This window comes from Otolemur garnettii, unplaced genomic scaffold, assembly GCF_000181295.1.
Source record: "Otolemur garnettii isolate 467f Iridium unplaced genomic scaffold, OtoGar3 scaffold00017, whole genome shotgun sequence".
Classification (NCBI taxonomy): Eukaryota; Metazoa; Chordata; class Mammalia; order Primates; family Galagidae; genus Otolemur; species Otolemur garnettii.
Window position 1 is genome coordinate 24,058,579 of NW_003852412.1, and position 18,875 is coordinate 24,077,453.

The 18,875-nt window shown below is 37.6% G+C and overlaps 1 protein-coding gene across 1 annotated transcript in view; it reads left to right on the plus strand.

Moving 5' to 3' along the window:
* Positions 1-18,875, plus strand: part of ADGRV1 (adhesion G protein-coupled receptor V1) — a 552,089-nt gene that overhangs the window by 96,080 nt on the left and 437,134 nt on the right. The window contains exons 25-31 of the mRNA XM_012802802.2: positions 3,517-3,646; positions 6,871-6,951; positions 8,428-8,567; positions 10,622-11,231; positions 14,969-15,184; positions 16,640-16,855; positions 17,550-17,794. Of these exons, the coding sequence (XP_012658256.2) occupies positions 3,517-3,646; positions 6,871-6,951; positions 8,428-8,567; positions 10,622-11,231; positions 14,969-15,184; positions 16,640-16,855; positions 17,550-17,794 (1,638 nt within the window). The remainder of the gene's footprint in view (positions 1-3,516; positions 3,647-6,870; positions 6,952-8,427; positions 8,568-10,621; positions 11,232-14,968; positions 15,185-16,639; positions 16,856-17,549; positions 17,795-18,875) is intronic.

An 18,875-nucleotide genomic window follows, 5' to 3' on the forward strand; every position in this document is an offset into this window, starting at 1 on the left:
CAGAACTGAGTTTTAACCAGTTCTCTCCATGTATGGACTTGGGAGACTTGCTTAGTCATTCCTGAGCTCAGTTTCCCTATCTGCAAAAGAGAGAGAACGTGAGCTGCGCAGGGTCACCGTAAGGAGTGATGGGAACGTGCTGTGTCTTGGAGTGGACACGGCGCATATGGAGTTGCTCTCAGCACTACTACCTGTTCTTACTGTCACTGGTATTCAAGTGAATACTTGTAATTTCTTCTCAGCAATTCTTTTTAGAAAGGTTTTATTGCTAATATTTCTGTTTTCCTGAAGAATCTTTTTTCTTTAAACTTCATATTCGTATTTTTCACCTTGTTGTGAAAAAGACCCCACACCTTGGTACAGTGTAGTAATTTGTACAAAGTTTTCCTCCTAAACTGCAGAAACTGGGGGTAATTGTATTACCCGAGTAAGAGGGTCCGGCCACCTGTCACTGTCAGCCACTATGCAGAGATGAGAATAGGCCACTAAACTTTGTCAGGAGGCCGGGATACTGGAGAACAGTGAGAGCAGCCCCTCCAAGACTGTTCTGTTCTGCCATCCCCAAACACAGCTTTATATATAAAAGTCAAAAGTAAGAACAATACTAACCCTTATCTTAAACACACTTATATTAAACAACAGTAATCGTCATAACCCATGACCCATAGAACAACATTCTTACTCAAAAGTTAATCTCTTAAACAAATTATCTTAAGCTATTCAAATATACATCTTCAGATTAAAGCTGAATTTATAAACAATGAGAATGGGAGAGATAGGGTAAAGGTCACCCAGGCCCTAACCTGACCAGCCCAGCCCTACTGACTCCATCTTATCCTCACTATCTGTGCCCTCAATTGAGTTTAAATAATTCTGGCTGTGGACCAGTTAGCCAAGTTTTCCTGGAATTTTTCTTCTCAGATTCTTTCTTGGGCGAGTTCCATTTTTCTTACCATTAACAATTGTGTCTTCCACTGAGTTTGTCTGGATCATATTCCTCAGAATCTCTCAGCTTGTCTCCATGTTGTCTTCTCTGTGGTCTCTTAAGAGACCCTTTAGTCCTTGTATTGATAGGCTTCAGTTTCTAGGTAGTCTGAATATTTCCAGAGTTTGGTTAGATTACATTTTCCTTAGTAACTAAAACCAAACCAAGCCAAACCAATTAAAAACCCTATGGCCGCATCCTTTGTGACTGTCGGAAAGCTCATACCCTTGGAGACATTTCTGAGGATTGTCCAGGCTGCTTAGATGTCCTGGTTGTTACCTGTCACCACTTTGAAAGAAATGACTTTGCTTGTCTTTGATAACCTGATAATTTTTGCCTTCAGCCCTCTAAGATCTGTGTGAAGCATAAAAGTAGGATTGATTTCTCAGGCGGTTTTTGTGAGTATGTGAGTGAGCAGATGTTAGGGGGAGGGAGAGGAGCAACTGGGAAGGGTCTTGTATAGAAGGGGAGCCAACTGGATAGCGGATGTCACTGTTCTCAACCTTATTCTAAAGGTGACCCCACCATTCCAGCAGCTCAGGGTGATATTAAACAGGCAGTTGCTGAGTTACAGTTGTGGGGAACGTTCAAGGTGGGTGTTCTGGGAGAGAGGTGGGTATTGATGTAGATGGGGTAGTCAGAGGTTTTCTTGCCTTAATGCTCAGCTCTAAAGTTGAAGGAGGAGAAAAGTAGGTGGAGGGGGAAGAATTACATGGCCTGGGTAAAATGGCATGAGTATAGAGTCTCATGCAGGGGAGCACACAGGCTGTCAGAGAAAGTGAGGGAAAGCCCATGTGGAGCTAGGTATGGTGAGAAGGTAAAGTACGCAGAGATTATTCCAGGCCTCGAGGATCACGCTGCATTGTTGCTTTAAAAAGAAACCAAGGAAAAATAATTAAGGGGCATTATGCGTTTATACAAGATCCCTAGGCTGAGCCGTGGGGAGTGGATTAGCAGACACCACATGTAGAAAGACAGTTAAAGAATCCATTTTGTGGAGGCAAGAGGGGAGAGTGCTCAGGAAATATTTGGAAGTTTAACTGGCAAAATCTTTTGAGGATTGTTGAGCGTGAAGGATAAACCAGAAAAGGGTTTCAGGAATGACTCCTTAGCTCTTAGTGTGAGTTGCTTGTACCCTACAGTTTAGTGTTGTTGGCAAGGTTTGCACAAGGCATTGTTTTTAAGAGAAGATTGTGGACTTAAGATTCAGGCATAAATTATTAAGAAAAATTTCAAGTAGGCATTAAGATTTAAGTCTGGATATCAGAGGTTAGAGGTATAAATTTGAGAGTAGGGACTTTATGAAAAGTATTAAAAGCTTAGGGTATAGTAGGCTTGTCTAGACTGAAAGTCTAGAGGAAGGAAGTCTGATGTTTTTGAAGGTCACAAGCAGAATGTTAAGATTCTTAAGCATTGAAAAGGATGAACCAGGAAAAACAGGAGAGTGTGCTATCATAGAATGCCAAAGAAGAACATATTTCCAGAGCAGAAGCGAGCAATTGTATAGCGATTGCTGAGTTCAGCTGAGATGATTTCCTAAGATAGGCAGATGTCAGTTCTACTGTTCAGACTTGTAGGGTTACTCTTCTGATTACTAAATTCCAGGCAGAGTCGGTTACTTCCTCTTTGAGCTAACTATATGCCTTTTACAGCACTTATTATTCTATTTAAATTATTTTCTTACATGGTTAATGCACCTCTAGTGTTCTCTATGGAGTCAAATGTTTGTCTTGTCTATTTTTGTGTCCCAAACATTTAAAATGGCACTATGCATATGCCACCTGCTTGATAAATGCTGAAGAAGCGAATGAATGAGTGATCAAGTGAATTGGTGTTTGGATTTCTCCATTCAGCTTTAATAGCACCAATGATGGAATACAGTTGTCCACATGAGCTGACACTAGAAAAATTTAAATAAATTTGAAAAATTTATTTTCATAACTTGTGAGGAAAGTGCATATGTGAAATAATGGAAGAAAAATAACCTTAAGACCTTGATTTTGAATAACTTTGATTCTCTTAACCATATAAACTTTTCTGAAGGGATAGCTGTGTTATGAATTGCAACTGCAACTCTAATGGAAAGAAAATTAATGCCAAGTGGACTGATACATATTAAGGCTTGGAGAGAGTCTGAGGATGAAAATGCCATTATTTTTAAACACTGAATATTTAGATTTCCCAGTGATATAATTGTAATATACTTGGTGAAGAGAATTGCTGACATCTCATTGAATTAATTCTTTAGGAATCTGTGGATGTCAGCCAGTAAATATCTCATTTGCTCCTTTTTTCATGAGCAGACAAATAAGAAAAATAAAAATCCATTTACTTGATTTAGATAGAGAATGTGTATTTAGAATTTACCTTCACTGTTATTCATGTCCTCTGAAATGTTTTCAGTTTTGTATTTTACTTATGCTCTTCTGTTCCAGGATTTATAATTATTTGGGACGTAGTAAACATTCTCATCTTATAAATTCATATACAAAATAATTAAAATTTAATGAGTCAATTTTTATTTATTTCAGAGTGTTGCTGGCACTTTAGAGTTTCAACCAGGAGAAAGATATAAGTATATTTCTGTCAACATCACTGACAATTCTATCCCTGAACTGGAAAAATCTTTTAAAGTTGAATTGTTAAACTTGGAAGGAGGAGGTAAGACTTGATGATTCACAGCATGATGATGGTAGATTCTATTAGGGAAATATGTTCCTTTGAATTAATGTTACTTTTTTTAAAGAAAGAATGAATTACTAGTTTTGGAGAGAATGCATGAAGGTTAATAATTGCTTCATATACATGGTAACATATCACTTTGTATACGGTATTATAATATATAGCAGTCTCTTCTGATTGATAGTCCCTTTCTTGGTAAAAAGAAAGTCCCATCTCTACATAAATTTTAAGTATTTGTTTTAAAAATTTATGTTTAACTATAGTTTTATTTATATATACTTTTGCCATGAGGTTGCTTAATCTCAGTAATATCTCTGTTTATTGTATGTATACCACTATTGTGCCCACCCCACCCCCCCACCCCCACCTTATTACCTGCTGATCTTTTCCTGAAGTAGATGGGCTTTTGGAATGAAATAGTGTGCTGGGCTCAATCTCCAAGTCAGGCTTGTCATTCATAGCAGGTGCTCCTGAAATCCTCTCTCCCTCCTTTTTCCCAGCTTCTGTGGTATCTCTGTTAGCACTATCTCCAGTTAAAACCTTCATTAAAAACTAGTCGTTTTGTGTAACCTATTATGAGATGATTATCAATAAAAGAAGTCAATAATTCCCTATCCTCAATTCTGAGATTCAGAAAGCTCTGATTATCAAAGGATTTTTGGAGTTAAAACTCATTTCATTACAAAACTCATCTTTATTAAGTGAGGTAATTTATATTTATCCCATTTGGTGGACTAATTATGAATGTTTCTTTGCAGAAGCATTAATGTTTTATTATCAGGTGTTACTAGGAGCGTGATAGAGTACATGTGATGTGTACTGTATTACCTTTATAAGTGTAAGAAATTGAGAGTTGGTATGGTATTGATCAGGGCAGTCTATTCCATTGCAAAACCTGGTATTATCTTTATTGTTATTATCTTTATCATTTTGCTAAAGAAAGTCTTAGTATATAAGCCGTCGACAGGATAAACTGGTAGGTCAGAAATATTAAATTTATCTTTTTGTATAATGTGGGACTTTAGGGTAAATATGCAAAATTTTCCTTTTTCTGTGTTCCCAAGTTTATGTGAAAGTAAAGGAGACCAAGTCAGAGTTGGGAGCAGGGAAATGATTAAACAGTGTCCCAGCTTGACTGAATGTAAAAAACAGAAAAATTATGCCAGATGACCATCTGGCAGGTGGCACGTAATAATACCAGCTTCGCTTGTCCTCCAGAAACAAGTCCTCACCTCTCCAAATCATTACTTTCATAATAGTATTTTCATTAATAAAAAAGTTACTTACAAAATATTTGCAAAGTTACCTTTGTATCTTATAGCTAATAATACTTACGTAATAGAAAGAGAAAATATTACTGACATTTTAAGATGATAGTGATACTTGTGATCATAAGATCCCTTGTGATTTAATTTAGAAACTTTCCTCCATATGTCTAGAATACTCATCATTATATATCAATTGTAAGTGCTTGGTTCAAAAACCAGTCTTACAGTTTCTTAGGAAGCAATATTGGAAAAGAATCTCATTTTTCCTTCTACTGAGTTGGGATTGGAGAAAAAGGAATCTAGACAGTGCCCTTTACTCCTGGACTCACACATGGGGATTGCCTAATACATAATACTTCTTGTAGAGCAAACTCCTGTTGCAGATCAAGGAAGCACCTGATACTCCACACTGTTGGTCTATAAAACTGATTCTACATAGGAAGCCACAGCCTGAAAGATGTTCTGTGCTAGCCGAAGTATATATGGTGTTAAGCTTCACATCTCTTTCTTAGGACTCCTGGATAATATGGGAGCAAAGTCTCCTGCTGGATATTTGCTGGACATCCATTTTGTCTCTTAAGTCTCTAAAATGATTTCAGGTTCTGTGTGCCAAAAATTCTCATGTCCTGTTGAAAAGAAAAACAGAAGAGCAGGCCCCGTGTTAAACTAGCATGCCAGTGGAGGATATTGGTAGAAGCACATGTGTGGAGATGAGTGGCTCAGCTTGTTTCCCCTCCTCACTTTCCACTGCCCTCATCACCACCCTTCCTGTGTTCTTCGTTTGCAAACATTGCTAAAATAATGCTTGGTATGTGCGATGGGCTGGGGGGAAAGGTGTGACGCTGTCCTGACATACAGCCAAAATGCTTTACATTTTTACCATTTCCCATTATTTTATTTGACTTTATGACTCTAGTCCATTTTGTGTTGTTATAACAAAACACCACAAGAGTAGATAATTTAGAAATAATACAGGTTGATTTGGCTTACAGTTCTGGAGGCTGAAAAGTGCAATATTGAGGGGCTGCATCTGGTGAGGGTGCTTCTCGCTATGTCCTAACTTGGCAGAAGACTTCACAGAGAGAGAGTGGTGCAGCAGAGAAGTAGGGGGCTGGACTCTGAGAAAGAACCCCTCTGGCAATAATGAACTCACTTCCCAGATCACAAGATTAATTCATTACTGAGGGCAGAGCTCCCATAACCCAAACACCTCTTAAAGTTTTCGCCTCTCAACACTTGCATTGGGGATTAAATTTCCAGCATGTGAACTTTGGAGGACACATTCAAACCATAGCAACAACATTTCTACAAAAGGGTCCACCTTTTATAGGCGAGAAAACTGAGATACCAAGAGATTTAGTGACTTGCTGAGAGTTGTAACGTTGGTTTCTGCCAGGGCTAAAGCAGGATTTTTATTAGACTGCTAGTCTGGGGCTGTTTCCACGCTGTTGGTGATCAGTTTGATGAGGGTAAATATGGTGGGTGTCTAAATATGCAATGGAGAGAAATGTTACATGCATTTCCCTAATTTCAAATTGGTTGTTGTGAGTGGTAAGGTGACTACAGGCTATAGCCTAAGTGTATGATTATATAATATATATTATATAAACATGTTTAAATATCTAAAATCTTAGAAAGTAATTGACATTGCTGTAAGTGAACATTTAAAAATAATATTAAAGTGGTGGAAATGGGAAATTCCAATTACAAATTAAGTGGAGTATTTTCTGAAAATATGAATGAAATTTTGGTAATTTGATAGCTTGACTGATGTTACAATTTTACCTTTTACAATGTTTCTTAGGGAAGAATGTGTGTCATTGAGTGATATTGTTGCATTTTCCTCTCTGCTGGGCATGTTTTAAGAGCTCTCACTTTTCTCATTGTGTCAATGTGTACTGTGTGGATTGTGTCTCCGTGTGTCTCCTTACCAAGTAGCTGAGCTCTTTAGGTTTGATGGCAGTGGTAGTGGTGATGGGGACATGGAATTCTTCCTTCCAACTATTCACAAACGTGGTAAGCAGCTGTTCCAAGGTTTTTTACTGTTGTGCATTTTTATTTTAACTTCTCGTTTTGGAGGCAACAATCTAATCACTTATCGACACCTACTGTTTGTGCTCCATTTCATTAGCTGTTACAGGAACTTGATGAAGTGTTATTTGCTTCATGTTATAGTTACACAGCTAGAAAGTGGTCAAGTCAAATTGACGTTCCCGTCTGCCTCTGAAATGCAGCCCCCCCTCTCTGTAGGAACCTAATGCAGATTCTAATTGGGATAGAAATTCTGCTTGAATGTCATTTATACACATGATTATTGAAAAGCATTTTATATACTTTTGAATACCTGAAATGAGAGAAATAGAATTGTATTTCATGTTAAATGTATCATGCTTATATTTTCTGTACACAGCAACCCATGGGTCTATACGTAAGCATTTAGCCAAAATATATGGGAAGAATAAATAAGGAAGAACACGATGAGACAGTAATGGTTGCAGTTAGTGTAGGGAGTATTGAAGAGAGGATGCCTTTTGAAGTAGATTCATATAGAAACATGGTTCAGCTTTTCATATCAAATACTTTTGCCTATGTGGAGAAATACTTAGAAAACCTATTTCTTGAATGAAAACAACTGTCCAATTTTCAAATGTCCTTTCTCAAAGTGTGAGGTTTCTTTTAGCGTCAGAACTCATGTTCCCGCCCCTGGCTCCGATCCACCTGCGCCTCCTGCAGCCTCTGTGTCTAATCGCACTGTGACTTTCAGGCTTATTCATTTTTTTGTCTGCAGACATTAACCCCACATAAAGATGGAGCCCGCTTCTAATGAAAAGTCAAATGCCTCTTTATGTCTTAGTATCATTTTAGTTACAAGATTAGACTCTTCTGCATTGGGAGAGAGAGATCTATGTAAAGGTACATTTCAAAACTATTAAGAAAAGAGTATAATTGTGATGGCTGTGTTAATCAGTTCAGTGTGAGCATTTCACATTGTATATCAAATCAGTATGCTGAGCCCATAAACTCATCAGTGTATACAATTATGATTTAATAAACACAAAAAACAAAAAAAATAGGTCTAGGTAGACTAAAATCAGAGAAATTTCTTACTATTTTATGAAGGTCAGAGTCATATTGGCTCCTGTTCTTCTGAGGTCAGCGAAGGCTGTGGGAAACATCTTCATTTACTGTGTGGAAGAGTGTTCTCTCTCACAGAGAGGAGAAAGAAGAACAAGCTTTCCTCATTCACCTCCAAGTGCCAATGCAGCACTTGTACACCAGAGTTGGTGCCAAAGTAGAGAAAGGTCATAAAAGCATGAATATGTGTGGCAACCATTTGTGTCTGCCTTTCTTTCTAAAACAAATTAGAATGTACTCAGTGAATGGAAGGATTCTTTTCAAAAAGTTGTTTCTTGGCTTTTCTTTTGGTTTGTAAATTACTGATTAACATTTTTTCTTCTTTTCTTTGCTGATTGTTGGAACTTGCTCCCGCAGCCAGCCTCGGAGCAGCATCTCAGATTCTGGTGACAATCGCAGCCTCTGACCACGCTCATGGAGTATTTGAATTTAGCCCCGAGTCACTCTTTGTCAGTGGAACTGAGCCTGAAGATGGGTACAGCACTGTCATATTCAGCGTGAGTACAGTTTTTCCTTACTTCCTAGACACTTTCTGTTGTTTTAAAAACCGTGTTGTATTATGAAAATGTGTTTGCTGTTTTCTTTTTCTCTGTATAGGTGGAGGGGGAGGAGTCTATTGGCACAGACAGTACAAACTGATAATCAAATAGTGATTTGGTATTTGTCTTTGTGTTTAGTTTTGCCTACAGATTTACTTCATTATTGTGGGAATTTCTGAGTCTTTTAAGAATATAATGGAGGGTGGCTCCTGTGGCTCAAAGGAGTAGGGCGCCGGCCCCATATACCGGAGGTGGCGGGTTCAAACCCAGCCCTGGCCAAAACCTGCAAAAAAAACAAAAACAAAAAAAACCAAAATAAATGACTAAATTCCATTCTCATTAAAAAAAAAAAAAAGAATATAATGGAGCTTTACTGCAAGTATTTATCTTGCATAGTTTTTTTTATTAGTTTAAATGGGCTGTGGTAACAAACATTTCTAAAATATCAAAGGCTTAACACAACAAAGATTTATTTTTCATTCATGGTGTTGCTGTTGAACTTGCTATGAGCTGTGATGTGACAGCACTCTATTCTGGGGCAATAGTGAGAGTCTGTCTAAAAAAAGAAAAAGAAAGAAAATCAAAAACGTTTGTGAACAGCAGTTATAATAACACCTTTATATGATTTATGTGTTTATTCTGTTTTGTTCCAGTAGAAATTAGGAAGGATTCTATTGCTCAAAGAACATAGAAGTTTACTCAGCTTCTTCATTTTTGTACAAACAACAAGGAAAGATCACGCACATACATCCTCTGTCCAGTGGTCCTCAACCTGTGGGTTGTGACCCCTTTTTAACAATGAAAATACATAGTGGCATTGGGAAGGTTGAGAACCCTGTTCTATACAGTGATGGCAGATCTTCAGTAAACTGTGTGGAGATAACTCATAACTCAGGAAAGGAAAAAAATGAGTTGAGAGAAAGGATTAAGTTGTATAAAATAACTGTCTCATTTTGAATTCGCATTTTAAGAATAAAGATTGCTCTTGGTAGTCTCTCTGACCTTTTCTTCTTCATGAGAGACACCCACTTCCACTTCCCTTTGAGGTATCTAAACTTTCTCTTTGTTCATCCTAAGTAACATCTTTCTTTATTACTCTGAAAAACAAATTATTCTTAGTTGGGACTTTTTGGGAGTAATTTTTAAGCATTTTATTCTCTTAATATATTATTAACAAAGGCATTTCTTCCTCCTTAAATGTATTTTATTGTACAGTACTTTCGGTCATATATAGTTTTTGGTGAGTTTTATTTATTGTCTTGTATCTTTAAAGGTAAAAGGAAATACGATTTGTTTTCAAATTTTGTTTTTAGAAAAATATCATTTATCTATTTCTTATAATGAAGTATACACAATTTTTGCAGTGCACGTAAAAATTTTCATGAGTATGCTTACATGTAATTCATTGTCAATCACATTTGACTTATTGCTGTTAGAATAACTGTACAAAAGATACAGGTATAATTTAGTTAGAAGCTAAAAATTTTCCATAGATTTCTTATAACTATCACTTTTTAAATACCTTGTATTCAGGCTCAGTGCCTGTAGCTCAATGGCTGGGACGTCAGCCATTGTACACTGGGGCTGGTGGGTTTGAACCTGGCCTGGGCCTGCCAAACAAAGGTGAGAACTACAACAAGAAAATAGCCAGGCCTTGTGGTGGGAGCCTGTAGTCCCAGCTACTTGGGAAGCTGAGGCAAGAGAATTACTTAAGCCCAAGAGTTTGAGGTTGCTGTGAGCTGTGATGCCAGGCACTCTACTGAGGGTGACATAGTGAGACTCTGTCTCAAAAAATAAATAAATAAAATAAAAATACCTCGTATTCATTAGACTCTTTTAGGGTCTTCAGAAATGGTAGTATATGACCCCTGTCTTTGATAATTTTATAGTCTTGAAAATAACTTATATAAAATAAAATTAATATTTGTTATGCTACTATCATGTATTTGTAAGCCTCTAAGTCATTGTTTCAGTGTTTTTTGTGATACAGTTTATTATTAACTATTTTATAGGTTATAAGACATCATGGAGCTCTATCTCCAGTGACTTTGTATTGGAACATAGACTCTGATCCTGGCGGTGATCTCGCCTTGACCTCCGGCAACCTTACATTTGAGATTGGGCAGACGAGAGCCAACATCACTGTGGAAATACTGCCTGATGAAGATCCAGAATTGGATGAGACATTCTCTGTGGCAATTGTCTCCACCTCCAGGGGCTCTCTGGGAGTTCACACGAAGGCCACGTTAACAGTTCTGGCTAGTGATGATCCTCACGGCGTATTCATCTTCTCTGAGAAAAACAGACCTATTCAGGTTGAGGAAGCAACGCAGAACGTCACACTGTCAATTATAAGGTTGAAAGGCCTCATGGGCAAGGTCGTAGTCTCATATGCAACTCTAGATGACGTGGAAAAACCACCTTACTTTCTACCTAGTTTAGCCAGAGCAACTCAAGGAAAAGACTATGTATCAGCTTCTGGTTTTGCTTTTTTTGGAGCTAATCAGAGTGAGGCAGTAATTGCTATTTCAATTTTGGATGATGATGAACCAGAAAGGTCGGAGTCTGTGTTTATCGAATTACTCAACTCCACTTTGGTAGAAAAAGTACAAGATCGCCCAAGTAAGTACTACTGTGCCATTATTGTTGTTAGCAATAAGAATTCCCAAATAATAAATTTAGAATTGAGTGTAATAGAAAATGCTATAAACAACGGTAATCTCTAACTTTGAAATTATCATCTTACAGAAGTATACCTAAAGGCACCTGAAAGGACATTATTTTTTCTTAGAAATCATGTTTTAAAAGTCATTTATATTCCCTGACTAAATTTCACAAGGTTCAGTGTAGTCCATGTGTCACTGACCTCCAGTACTATAGAACCATAAATTGTAGTTTTCAGGACACTCTGGACTCAATTGACACAGTCCAGAGATCATCCTTGTAGCAAGAGCCTGAGGCTGTCTCATCTTGATTCACTTCTGGAAGATTCCCTAACCAATGGAAGTGCTTTGTATTATTAATCTGTGGATTTGGCAAGTGTGTAAGGAAAGGGGAGGGAGCTATGAAACAGTAAGAAACCATGAAAATTCGTGAGATTTGAGGAAAAGGCACTGATTGCATTAAGAATAGGAATGAGGAGTGCCTGACACTGGGCAGAGGACCTGGTTCTGTGGCTGCTGCTGGAAACTAGTAGCCAGTGTCTTTGGAGAGGGGGTGGACTGGGTACAGGAGAGAGCAGGGCTTATGCTGGGAGAGCTGAAAGCAGCTATTTATTGTGCCCTGTTCGCTATTTACATCTTTCTAAAAAGACTTATAACTCAAGAAAGGTATTTTTAAATAAAGAAAAGAATCTAGATTTCCTAGAATAAAGGAACAAATAAAGGAAGGAAGATGGGTAATACTAATTTAATATCAATTTTAAGACAATATGTTTAGTAAAACAAGTAAAACCTTGTTTAGGAAACTAGAATTACACAATTTAAGATGTAAGATTCCAAGACCTGAGTGTTGGCTGTGTGCTGCCGTGTGGATTGAGGCATTACAGGCAAGATCTTTACCTTGCTATAACACCTGGATGAATAGACTATATTGGGTAAGCAACCTTCTTGCCTATAGTGTAAATAATTGTAGTCCAGGGTTATAGAAGAAATTTATAGGACAACTGCTAGTATTAAATCTTCAGATTAAGTCAAGGTTAAAAATTATTACACAATACCCCCTCACTTCTTTTTAAAGTGAGATTAAGATCAGTTATAATAGCAAAGAAATTAAAATAAAACCCAATAATTAGTCATATTAAGTAAGAATTAGAAAACACAGCCTGGTTTTCAAGCAACTCATAACTTATTGAGGTAGATATAAAACTATGAGAGAGTATCAGCCATAACAGTGGCTGGGAGCTGTGGCTGTTTGTATCAGATAAATTCTATTACATATGTTGTAATAAACTATTGGAGATAATCTTTTTAACCCCCAGTTTCCTTCTATAATATGGGGATTAAACATGACAATACTGTATATGTAAAAATTAATATAGTGTCTGACATATGGTAAACATTCAGTAAATAAAGGCAATTATTATTAATAAAGTTGTATATGCAGAGTATCTATGTGGTGTGGGATGGAAGAAACAGTCAACATGTATCTCGTGCTTGCTATGTTCCTGGAACTATGCAAAAGAGTTGGGATAGTTCAGAATAGACATAGAGCTGTGATGGGGGTAACTAAAGAATAATTTAGTACAAATATGTGTGATATTGACTCAAATTTTTTTTGGTTACCGTAATTTGCCTTTGTACATTTTAAGTCAGAGTTGTTCAGTGTGTCTTCACGCTGTGGCCTTGTACTAGTTAGGTGTGAATTAACCCATCCTCTCCACCTCCCTCCCGCCTACTTGGCAGCTGTTGAGTTTTACTTTCACATGTGCACATAAGTGTTGATCAACTAGTTCCAATTTAGAACTGAGTACAGGTGGCGTTTGTTTCTCCATTCTTGTGATATACTCGATTTTGAAGAATGGTGTCCATTCCAACCAAGTTGTTACAAAAGATACTAGATCGCCATTTGTTTTTGTGACTGACTAGTACTCCGTGGTGTACATACAACACATTTTATTAATCCATGCACGTGTCTGTGGGCACTTGAGTTGTTTCCCTATCTTTGTGATTGACTCAAATTTTAATGGGCAGCATGGGTCTAGGGTCTGATGGGATCTTTATTACTGGGAGTGTAATCATCAATTTTCATGAATAAGAGCAACATGAGAAGGCTGGCACCTGGCAAGGTTATAGTATAGGGCGACTGAATAGTCACAGATAAACAGAAGGTTCTATCCTGGTCTGGTGAGGAATTGGAGATAGGGAGTAGGGGATTAGGCAAAGAGGGTCCCTCTTGACTGTGCTGACATGGACCATATAACACCTTAGGTGACTTCTGCAGCTTCTTTTTGTCTGATTCTGCATCTGTGGGCAGTCTTCCCTACCACATGGAGGCGGTGTGGGAATCAAGTGACTTAACGCACAAAAAGCATTGAGAACACTGCCTGGTTTGTAGTCCATACTAAAAAATGTCACTGTCTGTGTCACTGCCATTATTGTTCCAATTTAGTTGAATTTAATTGTATTGATATTTAACATGATGTAATTTGGGTTGGTCTGAGACCATATCACTGAAATTAAATTCTGTCATTTAATTTTAGGTTAAATTTTCTGAGAATGTTACATTTTATTCATAAAAACATAACTTATAAATGCCACAATTGTTAAAGAATAAATAGGAACTCAAAATTGTTTACCTCTGATAGGAGTTTTTTTTTTTTTTTTTGAGACAGAGCCTCAAGCTGTTCCCTGGGTAGAGTGTTGTGGCATCATAGCTCACAGCAATCTCCAACTCCTGGGCTCAAGCAAGTCTCCGGCCTCTGCTTCCCAAGTAGCTGGGACTACAGGCGCCTGCCACAACTCCCAGCTGTTCTTTGGTTGTAGTTGTCATTGTCATTTGTCAGGCCTGAGCTGGATTCAAACCCACCATCTCCAGTGTATGTGGCTGGTGTCCTAGCTGCTGAGCTACTGGTGCCTAGCCTGTTTTTTTTTTTTTTCCCTGAGACAGAGTTTCATTATGTCGTCCTCAGTGTCATAGTTCACAGAAACCTCCAACTCTTGGGCTCCAGCTATTCTTGCCTCAGCCTCCCAAGTAGCTGGGACTATAGGCACCCACCACAATGCCTGGCTGTTTTTAGAGATGGGGGGTCTCACTCTTGCTCAGGCTGCTCTGGAACCTATGATATCGGCCAATCCACCCGCCTTGGCCTCCCATAGTGCTGGGATTATAGGCATGAGCCACCATGCCCAGCCTAGGAGTCTGATGACTTGTTAGCTGGCCTTTGAAGTGAAGGAATTAATTTACTGTTTTAGTCAATTTTGTAATTGAAATGCTGTTTGAAGGCCATGGTGGTGAACTAATGCGCATACTTTTGTGGGTACCCACTATCTGTTGTAATATATATAAATTGGTAAATAATCATTTTTCCCATTTGAGAAATTTCCAATACATATTAAAATATTCTCAGGGTAACTGTTCCTTTGCTATAGATTCTATAAAAATAAAATTTCCATTTAGAACATAAGCTACAAAAGAAAGCAGAGATTTTTGTTTAATTATTTTTGTGTCCCCGTGTCTAGATTAATGCTGGTACATATTAGCCAATAAATATCTTTAAACATAGATAGAGAGAAAACACCAAATGAGAATCGCATTTGGCTGCTGAAATCTTGCTGAGGCTTGTTTTTTGATGACTTGGCCAACTGTTAGAATTTCAATACATTAACTTTTGTGTTCTATTTGGATCTTCTACCTTTCAGTTCCAAATTCTCCACGTCTAGGGCCTAAGGTCGAAACTATCGCACATTTAATTATCTCTGCCAATGATGATGCATTTGGAACTCTTCAGCTCTCAGCACCAGTTGTTCGAGTGGCCGAAAATCATGTTGGACCTATTATCAATGTGACTAGAACAGGAGGAGCATTTGCAGATGTTTCTGTGAAGTTCAAAGCCGTGCCGATAACGGCAGTAGCTGGTAAGAAAGACTATCTCAGGAGCTGTAGGAGTTGATGCACATGCGTACGGAAGGGCGTGACCTTGATAAGCAAAGCCACTTGAAGACAAAATTAGAAAAATCCACTAAATACTAGAGATTCCCTGTATCCTTTGAAAGGCACAAATCCAGAGCTCTTAACATATTTCTGGCACTAAATTTATAGAATTTGTGAAAACTGCTGTCAGAATATGTGAATTCAAATGCTATAATGACTGAACTATGCACAAACCAAAGAAAAGTAGACCGAGGAAACACTGGCTTTCTCTGTGGGTACCTTTCATTTTTGAAAGGGATTCATGTGTACGTGACTACTGGGGGATATGAGAAAAAGAGCACTTGGTGTGCTTCTGGGGTGTGGCAGCGATTGCCTCCGGGGCTTTTATTATGCTTGTTTATTTATTTATGAAGAAGGTGGAAGAGGCAGTGGGCAGCATTAACTATTTTGTATAGAAGCAAAAGGCTTTCACTGCCAAATGCAGGCATTAGGAGCCTGCCTACTTTGGGAGTAAAGTTCCAGCATCTGAGGGAGATTTGCCTAAGAGATATTCAATGAGAATCTTTCCATTGTCCACATGAAGGAACAGTGATGGGATACTATGCCTGATAAAAATAAATCCTTTGGGCATACTGCTTGAAAGACTAACCCAGGCTTACCTACTACCTACATGGCAGGTGCGTGTGTGTGCATGTGCGTGTGTGTCTGTGTGTGTGTGTACCCATGACTGTTTTGGGGGCTGGGTACCTGCCTTCTTCTACGAGGCCTCACATCTTGCCAGAAGGTGGCGATTGGTGGGTGTTAGGTGAAATTAGTCCTCAGGCCTCATAGGAAGCATCCTGCTTTTCCCATCTACCATCTCAAAAGAAGTAAAACCTTCTGCCACCCTGAACAGTCCTCAGCAGCAGCTTTTAATCCAATTTGGTAGCAAAGTTTTTCATTTCTAGCTGTATCACTGATGATGCTAATATGCCTGTATATGTGCAGTGGTCTAATGTGTCTCACCAGAGAGATTAGAATTCTATAGTTCTGTTGTTTGTTCTGAAAATATTCTATATATTATCTTGGAGATAAGGGACCATTTTGTGGTAAAGAATGTCTCTCCCTCTCTCTATATATGTGTGTGTGTGTGTGCATATGTGTGTGGATATATATTTGTGTATAGAGACCAAATTATGTATACATCTTTTTGAAGGTGAAAGAATGAACCTGAGCACCCTTAGGATTTTTTTTCATTATTTTCTGATATTATCAAACTAATTTTTCTGGTAAGAGATGCAGATATCTTCCCATTCAGAAAAAAAAAAGTCAATATTCTCAGAAAATCACTTTCAAGGATATGCACAAAGTTTGATACCTTTGAGTATTTTTCTAATATATGGAATATTTACTATTATATTTCGGAATACATCTTAATGTTTTGCCATTTGTCTCTGCAGGTGAAGATTATAGTATAGCTTCATCAGATGTGGTCTTGCTAGAAGGGGAAACCAGTAAACCTGTGCCAATATATATCATTAATGATATCTACCCTGAGCTGGAAGAATCTTTTCTTGTGCAACTGCTGAATGAAACAACAGGAGGAGCCAGACTAGGGGCGCTAACAGAGGCAGTCATTATCATCGAGGCCTCTGATGACCCCTATGGATTATTTGGTATTCAGATGAGCTTGTGTCTCTCTGTTACTTGTTTGTGTAGATCATAGCTAATGACCTTTATGTTTAGAGACTCAGGATTGACCTGATCATGCTTTCTTTTCTAACCTACTATAACGGAAGTGTGTATACACACCTGTGTATAGTGACTGGCAGTGATTAGTGGTTATTTAAAAAAGAAAGTAAATCAGCCTCTTGGCATATATATGGAAGGTGTAAGCTTTTACTTTAGATTTGAGAGTCTTGGGCAATCCTTTATAAAAGCAATTTAATTTATGGAAAATTACACAAAATCAGAGTTTCTAGGCTTTCTTGACAAATAGGAAAATCTCACAGCCTGGAGCTCTCTCTCCTGCATAGCGTCAGTCATGGGAGCAATAGCAGCTGCCCCTCTGGACCAGACTTCGTTGTACAGCTAGCCACAGTGCTCCCTGGGCCTGCTTCACTTACAGCGGGCATATGCCTGACCCCCGGGAGCATCTGAGTTTACCATATCTGCTTCTGGCACGAAGAAAAATAATGGAGAAACTTGGCAGGCCTGACCAGTTTGTGTCAGAGCACCTTACTCTGGTTTCTCAGGGTATAGCTGCTTAGATTGTCTGGGGGAAAGGAATCCCGTATTGGATGGTTAGCTCTATGTTAATGCCGTTTTGATCTGTACTTAAAATTAACTCTACTGTTGTCTACCTTTCAGGGTTTCAGATTACTAAACTTATTGTAGAGGAACCTGAGTTTAACTCAGTGAAGGTAAACCTGCCAATAATTCGCAATTCTGGGACACTCGGCAATGTTACTGTCCAGTGGGTTGCCACCACTAATGGACAGCTTGCTACTGGAGACCTGCGAGTTGTCTCAGGTAATGTGACCTTTGCCCCTGGGGAAACCATTCAAACCTTGTTGTTAGAGGTCCTGGCTGACGACGTTCCGGAGATTGAAGAGGTGAGAGGAATAGCTAGTATAGAATGACACTGTAAATTGTACCTTGTCTTATAGTGACTAGAACAGATGGCTGTTGTTGTGACACTTTGGAGAGGATGTCAAATAAATTATTTCTGCAAGAATGTTGAAACTATGGTAGTGTGAAGTGCTTGTTAATTGATACAAGCAGGAATAGTCTAGAAATAGGTCATGTATATTTGCCAGTTTGCTAGTATAAGAATTTTTTGGTATAGTTACATTGTTTATTCAACATTTTGGTTACAGTTAAATATATATGCATCTGTCCTAATTTTTACTACATTTGTTCCCTATAAACTCTTAATTTGTATCCGTAGTCCCTTTTGGCTTGGATGTGAGCCAGTCAATCTTAATTAAGTGTAGATTGTGGTTTTCTACACATTCATTTACTTACTCTTCAGCCATTGTTGAGAATTCACTGTATGACAAATACTATCCTAAATACATCTTGATATATATATTTTTTACAATGAAGAAGTAAGGTGGCAAATAAAAGTAGAGTCTCAGTGTGAAACTTGATTCATCACTAACTTATTGGCTGGAGATTATTTTATGAAATGCAAGTATTATTAAAGCCTAGGTCTTAAAATTAACTTGAACAGCATTTATTCCTAAATAGTATCACATTTTTATGGAAGAGAAGTCCATAAAATTTCTTTTGAATGCTAATTGTGTCATTTTTCACTTCCAATATATTAGATTTTTATTAATACATATAAAATATTTCTCTTTCCTTTTTCTCTAAATGTAAGTGGCATTACACTGTGGTGTTTTCTATGTTAAATTTTGTCAGAGATTTCCATTTGAGATAATGTGGAAAATTATATATATATATTATATTTATATATTATTAAATATTATATATTTTTATATAATTATATATATTATATTAAAGTATAATATATTAGCTGTTCATTAAAGCATATATGTAATATTTTTCCTAAATAAAAAGTATAAGACATGAAAATTATATATATTATTGAAATGGTAAACATAAATATGTAACTGAATATTAAGGAATTTAAAAAGCCTGTATTTCTTATGTATAATTATTCTCCATTAT